General features: G+C 52.8%; 1 protein-coding gene across 1 annotated transcript; it reads left to right on the plus strand.

Moving 5' to 3' along the window:
- The first annotated feature begins 291 nt into the window (after positions 1 to 291).
- On the plus strand, positions 292 to 15,637 carry BPIFB3 (BPI fold containing family B member 3). The gene is made up of 15 exons (XM_090286234.1): positions 292 to 452; positions 1,140 to 1,296; positions 1,638 to 1,742; positions 2,210 to 2,350; positions 3,749 to 3,812; positions 5,806 to 5,866; positions 6,622 to 6,713; positions 6,851 to 7,030; positions 8,708 to 8,761; positions 10,637 to 10,807; positions 11,724 to 11,791; positions 12,962 to 13,004; positions 13,851 to 13,914; positions 14,443 to 14,519; positions 15,336 to 15,637. Exons 1-15 carry the CDS (start codon positions 341 to 343, stop codon positions 15,363 to 15,365), a joined length of 1,419 nt encoding a protein of 472 aa, XP_090142360.1. The 5' UTR covers positions 292 to 340; the 3' UTR covers positions 15,366 to 15,637.
- Positions 15,638 to 15,999: the final 362 nt, after the last annotated feature.

The raw sequence follows: 15,999 nt of genomic DNA on the forward strand, positions 1-15,999 counted from the left end.
GCTCAATTTCTGGCCCTGTCACTGATAAGCTCTGTGACCTCCGTCAAGTCCCCTCCCCTCTCTTAGTCTCAGTGTCCCCATCTCTGAAATGAAATACAATGCGGGAGAGGCTTGGAAAGTGCCCTGGAGACTGTAGCATGCAATGAAGCTGTACCGTGCAGCCCACATGTTAGCCGCTGTTTGCATTTGGATGGGGAGGGCTTTACTGGGAGTGAAGCTGGATGCAAACTGTGCCAGGCCGGTGGGAGGGCCCCAAGTTTATGGGGCACAGGGAAGATAAAGGCTTGGGCATGAGGAGTGCCTCAGAGTTCCTGCTTCCACCCCAACAGGTGCGCCTCCAATGTTGGGCATGTGGTCCTTGCTTCTCCTCTGGGGTCTGGCGACTCCATGCCAGGGGCTGCTGGAGACAGTGGGCACACTCGCGCGGATTGACAAGGATGAACTCAACAAAGGTGAGCCCTCAGTGGACTGTTTGGGAGGGGCCCAGCTGCATAGTTAACGACCCCATCGATATGCTTAGAGCATCCGCTTTCAGGAACAGACAAGAACAGGTTGAAATTCTCAACTGCTTAGAGAATTCAGGGAGTTAAAGGTTTGCTTGCAGACTCCGGTGGTTAGTTCACTTTCTTCTAAGAGGTGGACCGGGTGACATGGGCTGAGGCCAGGTAGGGCTGTGTCTGCCTCAGGGATGGGAACAAGTGGGATTAGCGTCAAGGGGAGGGTGCTGGCTGTCCTACATTTCTGGGGTGCGGGAACTCAATAGGCATTTTTGCTCCAGGATCCAGCCACCTAGCATGACAGTCTCATGGATAGTAGAGCAGTTATGAATAGAAGATGCTTCAGGAGGCCACCCCCATCTGCCCCAGTCTCCACAGGTGGTCCCTTCTGTCTTGCCCTTCTCACCGTTGGCACAAAGTCAGGCCTCCTCCATCTTGATCAAGCCCTGGTGTCTGTGTGCTCCTTCCTTTGCTCCTGTCCTCCCTTTTGGTGCTACAGGGCGGACCAGGGTCAAGAGCCGTAGTTGTACTATTGGCCCCAAACCCGATTTGCTGTGTGACTTTGGGCAAGCCTTTGCCCTTCTCTGGGCCCTAGTCTCCCCATTTGCAAAATGAACCTCTGTCTCCCCACCCTCTCTACAGCCATCCAGAACTCTCTGTTCGGGGGGCCCATTCTGCAGAATGTTCTGGGGACGGTCACAGCAGTGAACGAGGGCCACCTGGGTTCCAGGGGCCTCCTTGGAGGAGGCGGCCTGCTGGGCTATGGAGGAATTTTTGGCGTTGTCGGGGAGCTCTCCGGGTGAGTCCCCCCAGTGTGACCTCTTGACTGCCCACCCACTCTGTGCCCTACAGGAAGGCTGGTCTTTTCTTTAGTTCAGAGAGTAGAGGAGAGACCATCTCTCTTTAATTTGTTGGCAGGCAGTGGGAGTGATGCGGGGCACCCTGAATAGGCAATCCCAGTACCTGAATCAGAATATAATGAGTCCACTGTATGTCAGGGAGACGGGAATGGCAGCAAGCCCCTGTGGTTGAGTGGGATGAGAGACACACCCAAGAGGGCCTGTAGGCCCCGTCTGGTCTGGGATGTCCCAGGCAGTAAGGGACTGGTCCTGGGGGCCCTCCCCTTGACTTCCATCCCAGGCTGAAGATTGAGGAACTCTCACTGCCAAAGGTATCGCTGAAGCTGGTGCCGGGATTTGGGATGCAGCTGAGCCTGCACACCAAAGTGGACCTGCATGGCTCTGGGTGCGTGTGCCTCTGAGAACCTCTGCCTTATTGCTCCCCATCCCACCCCACTGCCCATAGGAAATCCCTATCCTGTTGTCCCCCTACACCCACCCCGTGGCCCACTATTTTTTCCCACTCTGGTTCCTCTCCAAGGGACTCCCACACTACTGTTCCCTTCCCTCCCATCCCCTACTCCTCCCCCAGGAACCTCCTTTCCAATGACCTCCAGGGACTCCCTGGGGACCCCTATGCCACCGTTCGGAGCTCACTGAAGAAGTGGGGGAGGAAGGTACAGGGCTGTGCAAGATGGGGGACGTGCAGGGAAGCTGGGCCTGAGAGGAGGACATGGGAACTAGTCCACTTGCAAGACCACCCAACTTGCTCATCCTCGTTGGGGTCCAGGTGTAAGGGGTGGGCGTGGCTAAGGCGGACCCTGGTGGGTGGGCCTGGCATCCTAGCCACACCCCCAGCGTCTGGTCTCGCAGGCCCTTGGGGGGCCTCCTGCAGCTGGCAGCCGAGGTGAATGTGTCGTCGCGGGTGGCGCTGGCCGTGAGCGCGCGGGGTACGCCCATCCTCATCCTCAAGCGCTGCAGCATGCTCCTGGGCCATGTCAACCTGCTCTCGGGGTGAGTCCGCAGGGTCCAGACCACGAGCGTGGGGAACTCTGGGGTCTCTCGGGAGCTTGAACTCACCCCGCCTCCAGCTGGTCCCGCCCCCCTTCTACTCCCTCTCCCTCCCCCCACCCGCCCCAATGAGACCCACCATGAACAGGGACTCTGGCTCAGCCCACAGCTTGTACCATCCACTCCTGAGTGTCCCCCTTTTCTGGCCCCCTAGATCCTGCTGTCCTCTCTGCCAGATAGAGCAGGGGCCTTGTGTGGTCCCCTTGATCTGATCTGATCTGATCTGCCGGCATCTCAGTCTCTGCTCTCAGCACATCAGAGACCCAGCTCTGCCCTTGACTGGCTGTGTGACCCCCAGGGGAACCCCTCCCTCCCCTGTCTGGGCCTCAGTGTCCGCATCTATATAATGAGGACCTATGTTTGATGATCCAGAAGTCTCTGGCACTTTCATATTCATCTCTTCCCCCAACTGTTCAAGCACAGCTGCCCCTCCTACACTGAGGCCCAGAGGGAAAGGGCTGTGCCCAAGGTCACACGCACAGATTGAGGCAGGGACGAAAGTGGGCTGGTCTCTGGACTCAAGGCTTTTCCCAGTACTTTACACCCACCCTCCACAGCACCTGCCTTCTCCCCTCCCTCACCTTTTGTGTCTCCCCATTAGTTTCTGCATTCCAGGCCTAATTGCAGGCCTCTATCCCATCTTTGTTGGGTGGCCCTGAGCAGTGATGGATAATCAGGCAGGTCTGTTTTAGCTCCCAGGAGTAGGGTGAACTGGGGTTGCTCCTCTCTCCAGAAGGGTCTTAATAAGGAAATTCCAGACTGGGTCTCTGGGGCCCTTAAATCCCATTGGTTTCCTCCTGCTCCTCTGGGCTATAGGGGACCTTGGAGGTGATGGAGCCCAGGATGGTGTTGGTGTCTTGTGGTTGTGGTTGGGGGTTGTCACCTCTAATCTTTAAACAGACCTGAGCCCCTCTACATGCACTTCTCACCTGTAGGCAACCTCTCATGCCTTCATTCATCCAATACTTATTTATTTAACAAATATTTATTGAACCCTCACTCTAAGCCAGGTGCTGTTCTGGGTTAGAATGTCACTTGGCAAATGCTGGAGGACACCAAGGGAACAGTTATTAACTGAGCACAAACTGTATATCTGACATGTATACTCCCATTTAATCTCGGCTGCAACAACTCTGTGAGGCAGGCACTGTACAAATAAGGAAACTGAAATCCTCCCCTGGGTCTCATAGGGAGGTAGAGCCAAGATTTAAAGCCAGTCTCCAAAGCCCCAGCCAACCCTGTGGAGAATGGAGACCAGGGATATCCAGAGCCCCAACCCTGCCCGTGATCCAGGTTGGCCCCATGTGATGGCCACACCCTTGCGCTTCTCACTCTCCCCAGGCTGCTGCCCGCACGGCTCTTTGGGGTCGTGGAACAGATGCTCTTCAAGGTGCTGCCGGGACTGGTGAGTGTGGGGCTTTGGGCCAGGCATGCCCTTCTGCCAGGGTTGTGCCTCTCCTCCCCCAGCTTTGAGTAAATCTGGGTGCCTGGCAGGATTAGGCTGTTCTTCCCTTCCACGCCCACAAAGTAATCCCATCCTGGCCTGCCCGCAACCTCCCAGGTGCCGCCTGCAAGTCTGTGGGGGTGCTGACACAGCCCGACCCCAGACTTCTGAGTCCTAAATTTACAGCTTCAGATGACCCGCCTCTCTCACTCCCGTATTCATGTCCCTTTCTTACCCCCTGCTCTGTCTGTGCCATCTGGATTATTATTGACTTTAAACCTTGTTTTCAACTAGCTTTGAGTTAAACTTGGGTCACATACGTGTATATTAGCAGTTTATAAGAGAGACACTTTATGAGTAAACTGCTCCAAGATGCTTGTCTGTGGCCAGCCCCTGCCATCCTGGCTTCTACCAGGGCACATGACCCACACTTGAGAAGAGCGGGGCTGGCCACAGGCCCATTTCATTGAAGCCACAGAAGGGAGGGGTTTTCTGAGATCACACAGCCAGCACTGGACAGTCAGGTCATCTGACCTGCCACCCTGGCAGGACCTCTCTTGTGAATCCTTATGAAGACCACTTGTGGAGGTAGCAAGCATTGGCAAAACTGCCCTGGACTTGAAGCAGCCAATCAAAAAGAAGCTCAGGGGTAGAAGGGAAGCTCCCAGCAACAAGAACCCCATCCAGGCCCTTCTCAGGTGGATTTCAGCAAGGGGGCTGCACTTAATCATGGCTCCTAACTAGGGTCTCCGGGACTGCTGGCTGCGAGATAGGATTTGTGTGACTCAAAAGAGGTTTTAAAAATAAGAGCTACTCTGATTGGTGTGGCTCAGTGGATTGAGTGCAGGCCTGTGAACCAAAGGGTCATAGGTTAGATTCCCAGTCAGGGCACATGCCTGGGTTGCAGGACAGGTCCGCAACTGGGGGCATGCAAGAGGCAACCACACATTGATGTTTCTCTCCTTCTCTTTCTCTCTCCCTTCCCCTTTCTCTAAAATAAATTTAAAAATAAGTAAAAATTTAAAAAAAAAATAATTTCATAAAAAAAAGAACTAATTACTAGCATTTGGTGATGGGAGAGTTCTTTTAACAATCTGATTTCTGGCTTCTCTTGTGCAATCAGCCACCCTGGTCGCAGGGTACGTCCTTCCCGAAGGTCATAGGGCAGGCGCCAAGGGGGTGGCTCCCCCACCCATCATAGCCCCTTTGATGTCCCCTCATTTCTGTGATATGCCTGACTCCAGAGACCATGGAGTTTGAGGGCCCATAGTTTACATGAAAAGGCAGCCCTCTCTTGTCTCTTTGAGGACAGTTGTGACATTGGGCAGGTCGTCTTTCTTCTCCGGCCCCAGATGTAGACTGAAGGGGCTGGACTGGGTCACCTCTGAGGTTCCCACCCAGGGGGACTAAGATTCTGTGATTCACAGACTTGGGATTCGGGAAACTGAACCATGTGCTTTCTATTCTCATAGCACAGGGGGTTTCAGGAATCACATGGTGGTATATGCAGTGAACACCCTGGCCCAGGCCTGACTTTCTGGGTGAAGTTGGGGGGGGGCACCCTTCTTTGGGGTCCGGATGCTAGGTCTCCCAGTGTCTACCTAGAGAGCAGGAGGGGCCCAAGACCTCGGGGGAACAGCTGCCTCTGTCCACTCAGGGAAGGGCCTTGTCTAAACACCCTAACTGGCCTCTGAAGTATGTCTCCCCAGCATTCTTCAGGATTTTCTAAGGAGGCCCATGTAACTGACCCTCTGTATTACCTGCTCTGCCCGCCCAACACATCCAGCTCCAGCCCTCCCCTGCCTCTGTGTGTCCCCCCACCCTCCTCTACATTCTACCTTGCCTTGGTCCCCGGGAACACATAGCCAAACATTTATAGAAAATGCAGCTGTCCCCTCTGCCAGGCTGGGGCCTATGCTTATTTTCCTGTAACACGTGTTTCCTCTGGACACAGCTGTGCCCTGTGGTGGACAGTGTGCTAGGTGTGATGAATGAGCTCCTGGGGGCTGTGCTGGGTAAGTTGGGGCCCAAACCCCTTCTCTTTGCCCTTTCTCCTACCCCCTTCCCATTGCCCCGGTGGGTGGGGGTACCAAGGGAAGAGGAAAGGACAAGATTCTGGGACGTTTTACTTCCTCTTCGGATGGACGAGTCTTCCACTTTGAGGGGGCCTAACAAGAGAGGTCTGGGCTGAGCCTGGTTCAGCAGGGTACGGGCACATCCAGGTCTCCATCTGCTGGGGACTTCAGGCTCTTACTGAGCACCTGTGGCGTACCTGACATGAAGCGGATATTATTATTATTATTATTATTATCTGGGAAGACAGGATGAATGAGACTCGAAGAGCTTAAGTAAGTGGCCCAAGGCCCCACAGCCACAGCGGCCACCAGTTTCTCTGAGCCTTATGGAGTCATAGATGCCTTTTGTGTTCACAGATGGGCTTTGGAAAGTATAAAAAGGTGTAACCAGGATAAGGGTAGAAAAGTTGGGGCAGGTATGTCTCTCTAAGTGGCATTGTGTGAGAAAGGCAGGGTAGCAAGGTTGTTAGCGACACCAGCTCTGGGAAACGGGAATTCTGGCTTGGCTTATGTTGCCTGGGGCTGGTGACCTCCTCTGTCTAAGCCTCAGGTTTTTTATCTGTAAAATGAGGTTAACAGTAGTGCCCAAGTGAATACTTAGTAGAGTGCCAGGCACTCAATAAATGGAAGTGAGGCCTATTATTATTGGGGGCTGGGATCATGAGGTCTTTGTCCCTCCTCCTCTCCCGATGCAGGCCTGGTGCCCCTTGGGGCTTTTGGGTCTGTGGAGTTCACCCTAGCCACACTGCCTCTCATCTCTAACCAGTACATAGAGCTGGAGATCAATGTGAGTACCCTCCGAGGCCTTGCCCACTGTTGGAGGTGGGGTGGGATACTGGTGGAGGCTGGGTAGGAGACGCTGGGTCAAAGTCACATGGGTGAGCACCCTGAGACCCTCCCATGCCCTGTCTCCTGCCCCTGCAGCCCATTGTGAAGACCATAGCTGGTGACATCATCGACTTCCCCAAGCACCCCAAACCCATCAAGGTGCCTCCTAAGGAGGACCACACATCTCAGGTGACCATACCCCTGTACCTCTTCAACACCATATTTGGGCTCCTGCAGACCAACGGTGCCCTCGACATAGACATCACCCCTGAGCTGGTGAGTGTGGCACCCTACCCTGCTGTGCCCCAGAAATGCTAATGATGACCCAGTCACATCATGACGGGTCAGCTTTGATGAGCCCTTTTCTCTATAACTGAATGGAGTTAGACAAGTTTATAGCATACACATGCCTACTCGTGTTATTGTGGTAAACACTGCTCATTGATAATGGCCCTCTGATTGGCTAAATCTAGGATTTGACCATATCGGTATTTGCCGCCCAGCTGAGCGGTGTTGTCATTGGTTTTGATGTGACCATATTTAGAACTGGCATGTGAAATGTAGCCAACTTTCCATCCTTGCCTCAGATGAGTCCTTTCAGAGTCAAAAGCCCTTTTTTACACTAATGTGTGAATGATTAACAGCTCTACAGCTTTCTGGACAGATGTGAGTTGGAGAGAGGAAAACTAGGGTTGGACTATTTGAAAGGCCACTTGGACATTTGTTCTGAAGCCTCTGAGACCTCTCTGCTTCCATTCTGGCTCCTCACCCCTCATCCCTCACAGATGTCTGGAAGGCTCAGCCCCCCAGAAGCCTCACCCAGAGGCAATTTCTTGGTCTCAGCCCTCTCCAAAGGCAGGGAGCTCTAAGCCACCTGCTCCCCTTCCCCACCCCATCTGCAGCTTAGGCCCAAAGGAGCAGAGGCTGGTCACTCCCTTCCTGCACGTAGGGTCCAGAGAGCACTGGAACAAGCTCCTAAGCTGGGAGGCAGGTGTCCTCTAGCTGGAGGGAGGTGGCAGTCAGAGCCAGGCAGAGACTCTGAGTCTGAGAACGGACATGTCTGAGCAGCATGTGTTGTGTGCATGTGCATGTGTGTGCATGCATGGATTAGGCAGGAGAGCAGGATCTCAGAGGCCAGGTGCCGTCTCTCTCCACGGTGAACGGCCTTGTGTTGGGTGAGAGTCTGAGAGTCCTCTGACCAGGACACAGTATGTTTATCCTGTGTGAACAGGTCTGTTCTGAGAAGTGGACATGTGTAGTTCAGTGGTCTCAAGCACCAGGGCCCCAGAAGCCTGGGTCATTTTCAATTAACAGAATGAGGGAAGCAGTTCTTGTAGGACTGTAGTGATCTGGGGACCCTGTGCTCCATTTCTCAGGCAGCTGCCACTCATCCTCCCCAAGGGGAGAGGAGCAGGCCCATTTATGATCAGATTTTCCAATCTTTCAGCCATAAATGGGCCAAATTCATATGAAATTTTCTGATTTATAAATACTGGAGACAAATTTATAGTTTTTGAAAATACTGTTTGGATAAAAAAAAAATGTCTGGAGTCAGATTCCCAGGCTTTCAGACTGTGAGTTCTGGCAGAGTGGTTGAAGGTTCTAGAATTAGCCTGCCCAGGTCAAATCCCAGTACCACCACTTACCAGCTTATGAGTCTAGAGTGGAGCCTCAAGTTCCCCATCTGTAAAAAAAGGTAATCAGAGCACTCGCTACTTTGAACTGTTGTAAATGTGAAATGAGCAAAGGCATGCAAAGCCCTTAGCCTTTTGCCTGACATGTAGTGGGTACTCAGTAATCATTGGCCAATGGAAGGAGCAGGAGTGTTTGTAGAGATGCGTATGTGGTTGGTGGGCGTGGGGTGGGAGGTGAACAAAACCACTTTGTATGTGCTGAGGGATCCCTGTCCGCTCTCTGTGTTCACCACCCCGTCTCATTTTGTCTTTGGCCCAGGTTCCCAGCAATGTCCCATTGACAACTACAGACCTGGCAGCTTTGGTCCCTGAGGTGAGTGACCCTGCCCTGCTCATGAGGTTTGATCATTGTAGCTCTTTCCTGATGAGCCTGTATGGACTCCAGAACCTTTCTCCATAAAGCTGTCCAAATAGCTGCAGTTGAATGTTGACTCTAAATTCACACTTAAGTGTGAATGGCTAATAGTGTATCATTTCCTGATAGCAGAGTAGAAAAGACCAGGTTTTAACTGCCCCAGAGGTCAACTGGGCACTTGCCCTATGGTTGCTCCTTTTCTATCAAGGAGAGGCCACAAGATTCTTCCCAGATTACTAGTCCCCTCGCTCCAACTGCCTTACTTCATCTTAGTCTTGGTCTCCTCTGTCCTGAGAGTGAAGACGCAGGGCACTGGCCTTGGGGAGGGAAGAGAAAGGAGAAGATTAAGGGAGGTTTGACTAGCGAACATCGGTATAAGACTGCAGGGCCTGGTCTCAGCTTTCCTGTTCGTTCAACTGAGGCTGGACCAGGTACTTTCCAGCTGTGAGAATCTGAATTCCTACTGAGGTTGAAATGACTACAAGGTCCTCACATAATAGCAGATTCTGATAGAGGTTGGAAAGGGGTCCACAAGGTGTGGGTTTCTATCTGAGAGGGTGGAGAGGGAAGCTGAACTCGAGGACACGGAAAAACTGAATCCTTGAAGGTGGTGATTCAAATCAGCCTTAGTGGGCATGGTTGGGGTCTCTGCTTCTCGGAGTCTTTGGCAAAAGGGCCTAGGAGTCTCAGGCAAGGGATGAGGTTGGAGCTAGACATTCAGAAGCACCTCCTGGTGTCAGGGAAAGGGACCTGGGGGAGGCACAGGTGGCAGGTGCAGGGAGCCATGGAGGCAGCAAGCTGGACTGTGTGCCTCCAGCTCGGGGAGCCTGGGCCTGTCTCTGGAGGCTGAAGACTTCGTTCTCCAGTCGCTGGCCTTCATTGTTAGAGCCCTGCACCCGGCTCCAAGTCCGGCCCCATGGCTTTAGAATCTGAGGACACAGGAGGGCAGAATTGGTGGTTCCCTGTCTGTCTGAACCTGCAACTCTGGGAATCTGGGTTTGAGAAACTGGTCCCCAGATTCCGGCATTCAAGTGACTCCAAAATTCTGTGACTCTGGTTCCCAGCACTTCTGTAATCTGATGATGTCATGATTCTGAGACTCAGAATTTCCTGATTGTGTGATTCATTCAGTCAGTCAACTAATATTCACTGAGCATCTATCACATACCAGGCCCTGCGCCAGGTGCTGGGCATCCAGAAGGGGCCGAAGGTGAAAGGTAGACAAAGTGTCTGTGCTCCAGGAGCTGTCATTCTGATGGAGTGATAGACACTGAACAAATAAATAAGCAGAAGACACACAGTATTAGAGGGCAGAAGAGAATGGGATGGCAAAAGCAGATTAGGAGTGCAGGAATAGTGCTCTTAAACAGGGTGCTCCTCAGGCTGAAGAAGGGGAGGGAGGGAAGGCAGGTGTAAGGGAAAGACATTTCCGGGCAGAACAAACAGCAAGTGCAAAGGCCCTGAGGTGGGCACATGATTGGCAGATTAGAGCAACAATGAAGTAGCTGGTGAGTCTGGAGAGGAGAGAAGAAGGGGACCAGGGAGTGGAGGTGAGATCGAGGCGAGGGCAATGGATGGATCATGTAGGGCATGTGGGCCTCCAGGGGATTTTGAGTCTAAGTGAGACAAGAGTCTGATTCAGTTGTTCTGTGGGTTGGTGGTGTCTCTCCTCTTGATGACTGTCAGCCTTGTGGAGGCTGAGGTCAGGCCTGTCTGGTTCAGGCTGTAACCTCAGCACCCAGCATGGGGGGTGTTTGTTGACTCACAGACCAATTCAATTGGTGGGGCATCAAATCTGCCCTCATGCTCCTGTTCTGCTCTGCCTCTCTCCAGGCCCAGGGGAAGTTGCCCCCAGGCAAGCAGCTCCAGCTCTCATTGCGGGTGAAGAAAGCACTCACAGTCAACCTGCAGAACAAGAAAGCCACAGTCTCCATCCCAGCTAACATCCGCGTACTGTCCTATCTCCCTGCGGGGACTCCTGAAGCCCTCTTAGAGCTGAAAGTGGTGAGAGGCCAGGGTTGGGAGCCTGCCACTGGGGCTCTGAGTGGGGCTGACTCTTTCCAGGCCATGGGGGTGGGGGGATTGCCCCCCTCCCCTGATTTCATGGTGGCACAGCACACGGAGTTCCTCTCTTTTATTGTCATCATCTGAGCTGAAACCCGAGTGCCCACTTAGACTCCTGACTTGTTGTGATCTGACCAGGCCCAAGACCTGTCCATTTTGCTTCCTTGGGATTTCAGGAATGACTCCCCGTAGCTCTAGCTTCTCTGTGCTCTTGGATAACCCTCCAACTTCCTCCCGCCAACCCCCTTCCCTGCCCCAGTCTGCTCCTCTCTAACACACCTCTTCTAGTTTTCCCAAACACACATCTGGGCAGAGGCAGGTCACTCTGCCCTGACTCCCCATGGCCTAGCACCATTCAATACCCTGCACCTCTGACTCATCCTCTGCTTTTCCTGTCAGTCCTTGTGCCGTAAACCTCAGTTACCTCAGTTACTCAGGGCTACCATGCCCACCTCCCTGCCTTTGATTGCAGAGGGTCCACCACCTGCAACACCGTCTCCCCTCTTCCCTTGGCTGACTCCCCATCTTTCAAGATTCAGGTCCAGCATCACCTCATTGGGCACCCTCCCTCACCCCACTCTAGGCTGGACTGAGGGTCTCCCCAAGCTTCTGCAACCCCAAAGACCCCCTCCTGTACAACACAATCACCCTCAGTTTTAATATTCTGCTTTTTGAACACCAGAATCTTCAAGCTACCTCCTCATAGCGCTGCATGGACCCTAATACACAGTAGGGCCTCAGTAATGGTTAGTGGAAGGAACAGATGGTGGAGATTCGCCTGCTGGCGAATGTAAACCTGTCTTCTAGCTCCTTCTGCTGAATTTGGAGTAATCCTTGCCTGTTTTTCCCCTCACAGTTTATGACTTTAAATGCCCACCTGGCTCCTTCGGCTGCAAAGCTGCACTCCTCTTTGTCCCTGGAACGGTAACATGGGATTCTGGGCTTTGTCTTTAGGAACAAGAATCAGGGACTGACAGGAACCTCCTTCCACTTATCAGGCACCATCTAAGTTGCAGGTGTTTTACCAACATCTTCCTTGCCTCCAAGACCTTCTGGGCAAGGGATGGTGTTAGTGTATGTTCAGAGAGGCAGGGCCCAGGGCAGGCTTCCTCCACTCTTCCTGCTCAAAACCTGGCCCTGGAGATGAACCTACTGCCAGGATGTGGAGTCCAGACTCCTGAGCTATCAGCCCTGGAGAAAACGGTGCTTGAATGTTGTAAAATGCTTCATTATTCAGGTGGACTAGTTATTTTTCTAATCTCTCTACCCCCATGGGAACTAGGTCTGGTGGTTATCATAATAACCAAGATAAGGATGTTGATGGCAATCCTTCTGTACACAGGGATGGCACTTCACTGTTTGCAAAGCCTAGGCTGGCACAGTGGGCTGTCCCTGGAGGCAGGTCTGCCATCTGGGCCTCCACTCTCCAGGCTGTGTCTGTCTGTCCTTCCCCTGGATTCGAGGGCTTTCCCTCTGGTCTCAGAAACCCAGCCAATCTGAGCCACAGGCACTCAGTACTCACCTGACTCCATTTCAGTGTCCCCTGCAGGCCCCTCAGGCTACTTGCAATTGCCCCCCTGCAAGGCTCTACTGCAGCCCCATTTCTAACCTTGCCTGCTGCTTGAGGTTGTCTCTCCTTCCTGGTGGCAGTTCATGTCTCAGCCCTTCATGAGAGAGTGGTCTGTGTCCAAGCTCTGGGTCTGGAACTGTGTTTGGGCCAGCTGTGGCCCACCACTGGGTTGCTGCCTTTAGTGTGCACCTGCTGGATACGGAGCACCCTGTGTCTGGTACTCAGTCTATGGAGGGCCACTCCGTAGCGAGGTTCACCCACTTACCCAGAGTCCAACAACTGGGAGTCAGACTGAGGCTCCAGGACCACGGAGTTGGGGGTGGTGGCCGTGATATCTCAGAAGGAGGTTAGATTCCTCCAAGTCCATTTTATAAGTAGGAAAACTGAGTCTCTGAGTCCAGTGTAGATAGAGAGAGAGCTAGGGGTGAGTAGGGTGGGCAGACGGGGCTGCGCTGGAGTAGAGCACTGCTCAGTGGGTGATGGGGTGGGGGTTGGGCCCCCAATACCTTTCTTCTCTCCACCAGACTCAGTGTCAAGCTGGCCTCTTCCTTTGCCCACCACTTTGATGTAAGTTCCTGGGAGAGTGAGCAGCTTGGCAGTGGGGAGGGTCTTCAAGTGGGGTTGGAAAGGAGGTGGGATGAGTTGTGGGCCATATGACAGATCTGACCTCAGTCCGGGCTCTGCCCCAACAAGCCAGAATGGACAAACATCAGGGCAGGGTGTGTGTGTGTGTGTGTAGGTGTAGGATGAACATCAGGGCAGGTGTGTGTGTGTGTAGGTATAGGACAAATATTGGGGCAGGGATGTATGTGTGTACGTGTATATAAAATAGTCATCATCTTAGGACAGTGAATATGAATCTCAGGATCTATCAAAGCCTTGGAACCTCACAAAATTGTAAATTCTAGAATCTCACAAAGGCTCAAAATTCCACAACTTCATTTAAGTAATAAGGCTCCTGAACTCAGAAACTTCTAATATTGCAGAGCTGCACAGAGCCCTTAGAGTCCTGCTTCTCAGAGTTCTGTGGTTCTGGAATCTCACCATAACTCAGGTTCTAGAACATTCTAAGCGTTCCTAAATTGGTAGGACTCTTAGCTCAGACTGCACAGAGTGAGGTACATTTTCCTCCCTTTCTCAGGCATAGGCCCACTCTGGGCCTCACAGACCCTTCCTCTAGGAAGGAAGCTCTCCTAAGCTTGTGGGGCTCAGGGAAGCTGTCCTAAAAATCACAGAGTCTCCTTGGGGTCACTGGTGAATATCCTACCCCAATGGGCCCTGTGTCCCACAGGAGCTGTGTCCTCAGGTGTGGGGGAGGCTGGGGCAGCTGGACCTTGGATGTCCCTCCCTGGGAAGGGGCACACTGCTCCCTGCAAAGCCACACCTCCCCGCTCTCCCTGTGCTCTGTTGCAGACGTCCCATTTAGAAGAATGGCTCAGTGACGTGATCCGGGTGGCATATGTGCCGAAGCTCAACGGTAGGGGTGGCCTCCGCTGTCTTTTTGGACACGTGGAGTGTCTGAACTTGGGACTGTCAAATCTATTGCCTCTGTCCTTGTTCTGATAGACACTGAGGCTGGAGAGGGGCTCATCACCATGTCTAAGATGCAGACATTGAGGCACCAAAGCTTGTGTTTAAACAACACTGACTAGCATTTACACCATGCCCAGCTCGGGCCCCAAGAGCTACCTGACCTGGCTCCTGTTCTCAAGCTCATAATCCAGAGGGACGTAGTCAGATAAACAAATGATTAGAATACATGTCCCAGAGCGTGCGAGGGACTGACAGAACCCTGAGGAGGCTCTGCTGAGGGGAGCCACTGATGATGACACAGAAAAGGGGCGTTTTCATTTGAGTACAGTAGGATGAGTGGGAGTCTACCAATAAGAGAAACTGAGTCCCCAAGAAGAAAAATGGCTGGCTCAAGGAAAGTGGTGGAGTAGGGTCAGCAGGTCCCACCCAGGCCCTCCACATGTCATTGCTTTCACCCATTCCCTCTTCACAGTGGACCTGGATATTGGAATTCCACTGCCTAAGGTTCTCGACATCAATTTTGCCAATGCAGCCCTGGACGTCATAGAGGTGAGTTTCCCGGGCAGGTGTGGTCTAGATGGCCTTAAGCTTGTCTCTGCAGAGCCCTGCTTCAGACTAGGAGGGGAGTGTTCTGCCTCATCATCTGTCTGCCCCTGTACCATTTTCTAAGGCGCTCAGGGAATGACAAATTACTGAACTTGGAAATGGCAAATAGATGACATGTACTATACCACTCCTGCCTTGCTAGCCCATGGCAGACATTGTCAATCAATCATAGAGTCTTTTCCTGATGAATTCAGACCCATGTCTGGCCTATAGAGTGGACTCTCAGATTCACTCACAGAATTGCAGTTCTCCTGGTTCAGGGCTGGCAAATACATGGGCTGTCCCTCCTTATCCTGTGCCTGTGGCAGGCATGGCTAATAATAGATCATGATGCTTTTTCTTGTTGAATATTGGTATGACCACACAATCCTTTTGAATCCAGCACAACTTTGAGTTTTGGAACAGCTCTGGGGGGTAGATGGAGCAGAGTGTCCTGAACCCATTTCTCAGATGAAGACCGAGGCTGAAGGAGGTCAAACTTTAGGCCCAAGGTCAACAGAAAATTAGCAGGAGAAATGGCACTTGGACTTGGGTCTCTTAAATCCTTAAGTCAGTGCGTCTCTCCTACACTGGAGGTCGTTTATTCATCATTCATTTATTTGTTCGTTCATTCCCTTAATGCGTGCTTGCTGTGTTCTGGTACAGTGCTGACCGCAGGGCACGGGGGCGTCCACAGAGACTGGCGCAGGAGTGGGGGGCATGGCAGGTGTGCCGGGCACAAGGACTCAGAGCCTAACCAAGAACTGTGGCTCCTTGCAGAATGCCGTGGTGCTGACTGTGGCGTCCTGAGACTGAGATGACCACTGACCCTCCCTGCTGACTGCCAGTGTCCTGCCCACCTGCCTTCTCTGCCTCAACTTCCCTCCCAGCCTCTAGCCTGTGTTGGTGACAGTATAAGTGTCCCTTATCCACGCAGACTGACCCAGGTGCTCTGGCCCTGCAGCTGTGCCCCGGGCTGGGTGGGGATGGCAGGGCTACCCACAGGACTCTGCTTCCGAGAGCGCTCTGGGGCCTCAGGGGCCAGTCCTGCGCTTTCAATAAACTTCTCTTCTGTGTCAACATCTCCTGGCTAGTCTGTTCCCCAGTCACACAAGGGCCACCTTGGCCTCTGCCTCTGGTGCCCTCCCCCGCTCCAGGCAGGGGCTCCTGGAAGGTGAGGGGACTTGGGGCCTAGTCATTGTAGCTTTGTGTCCCAAGCTTACCTAGTTGGCTTGCCTCCCTCCACCTCTGCCTTGGGTTCCCTGTTTCCCTTTCCCTCTCTCCCCTCTCTTTTCTCCATTTTTCTAAATCTATCTTTTATTCTGTCTCTTTGAGTCTGTTTGAGTCTCTATCTCTGTCTCTGTCTCTCTCTGATGTTGGGAGACTTCTCATTAGTGATATCTGAGCTGAATTTTGAAAGATAAATAGGAGTTTTCCAGGGAGA

The sequence above is a fragment of the Furipterus horrens genome, unplaced genomic scaffold (assembly GCF_987537825.1).
Source record: "Furipterus horrens unplaced genomic scaffold, mFurHor1.1.pri manual_scaffold_8, whole genome shotgun sequence".
Lineage (NCBI taxonomy): Eukaryota > Metazoa > Chordata > Mammalia > Chiroptera > Furipteridae > Furipterus > Furipterus horrens.

Bases quoted from the DNA above. Each gene is read 5' to 3' on its own strand.
- BPIFB3 (XM_090286234.1), top strand. From the start codon at position 341: ATGTTGGGCATGTGGTCCTTGCTTCTCCTCTGGGGTCTGGCGACTCCA. The intron at 2,351-3,748 runs GTGAGTCCGCAG...CACTCTCCCCAG, and splicing joins CATGTCAACCTGCTCTCGGG to GCTGCTGCCCGCACGGCTCT. The intron at 10,808-11,723 runs GTGAGAGGCCAG...TTCCCCTCACAG, and splicing joins CCCTCTTAGAGCTGAAAGTG to TTTATGACTTTAAATGCCCA.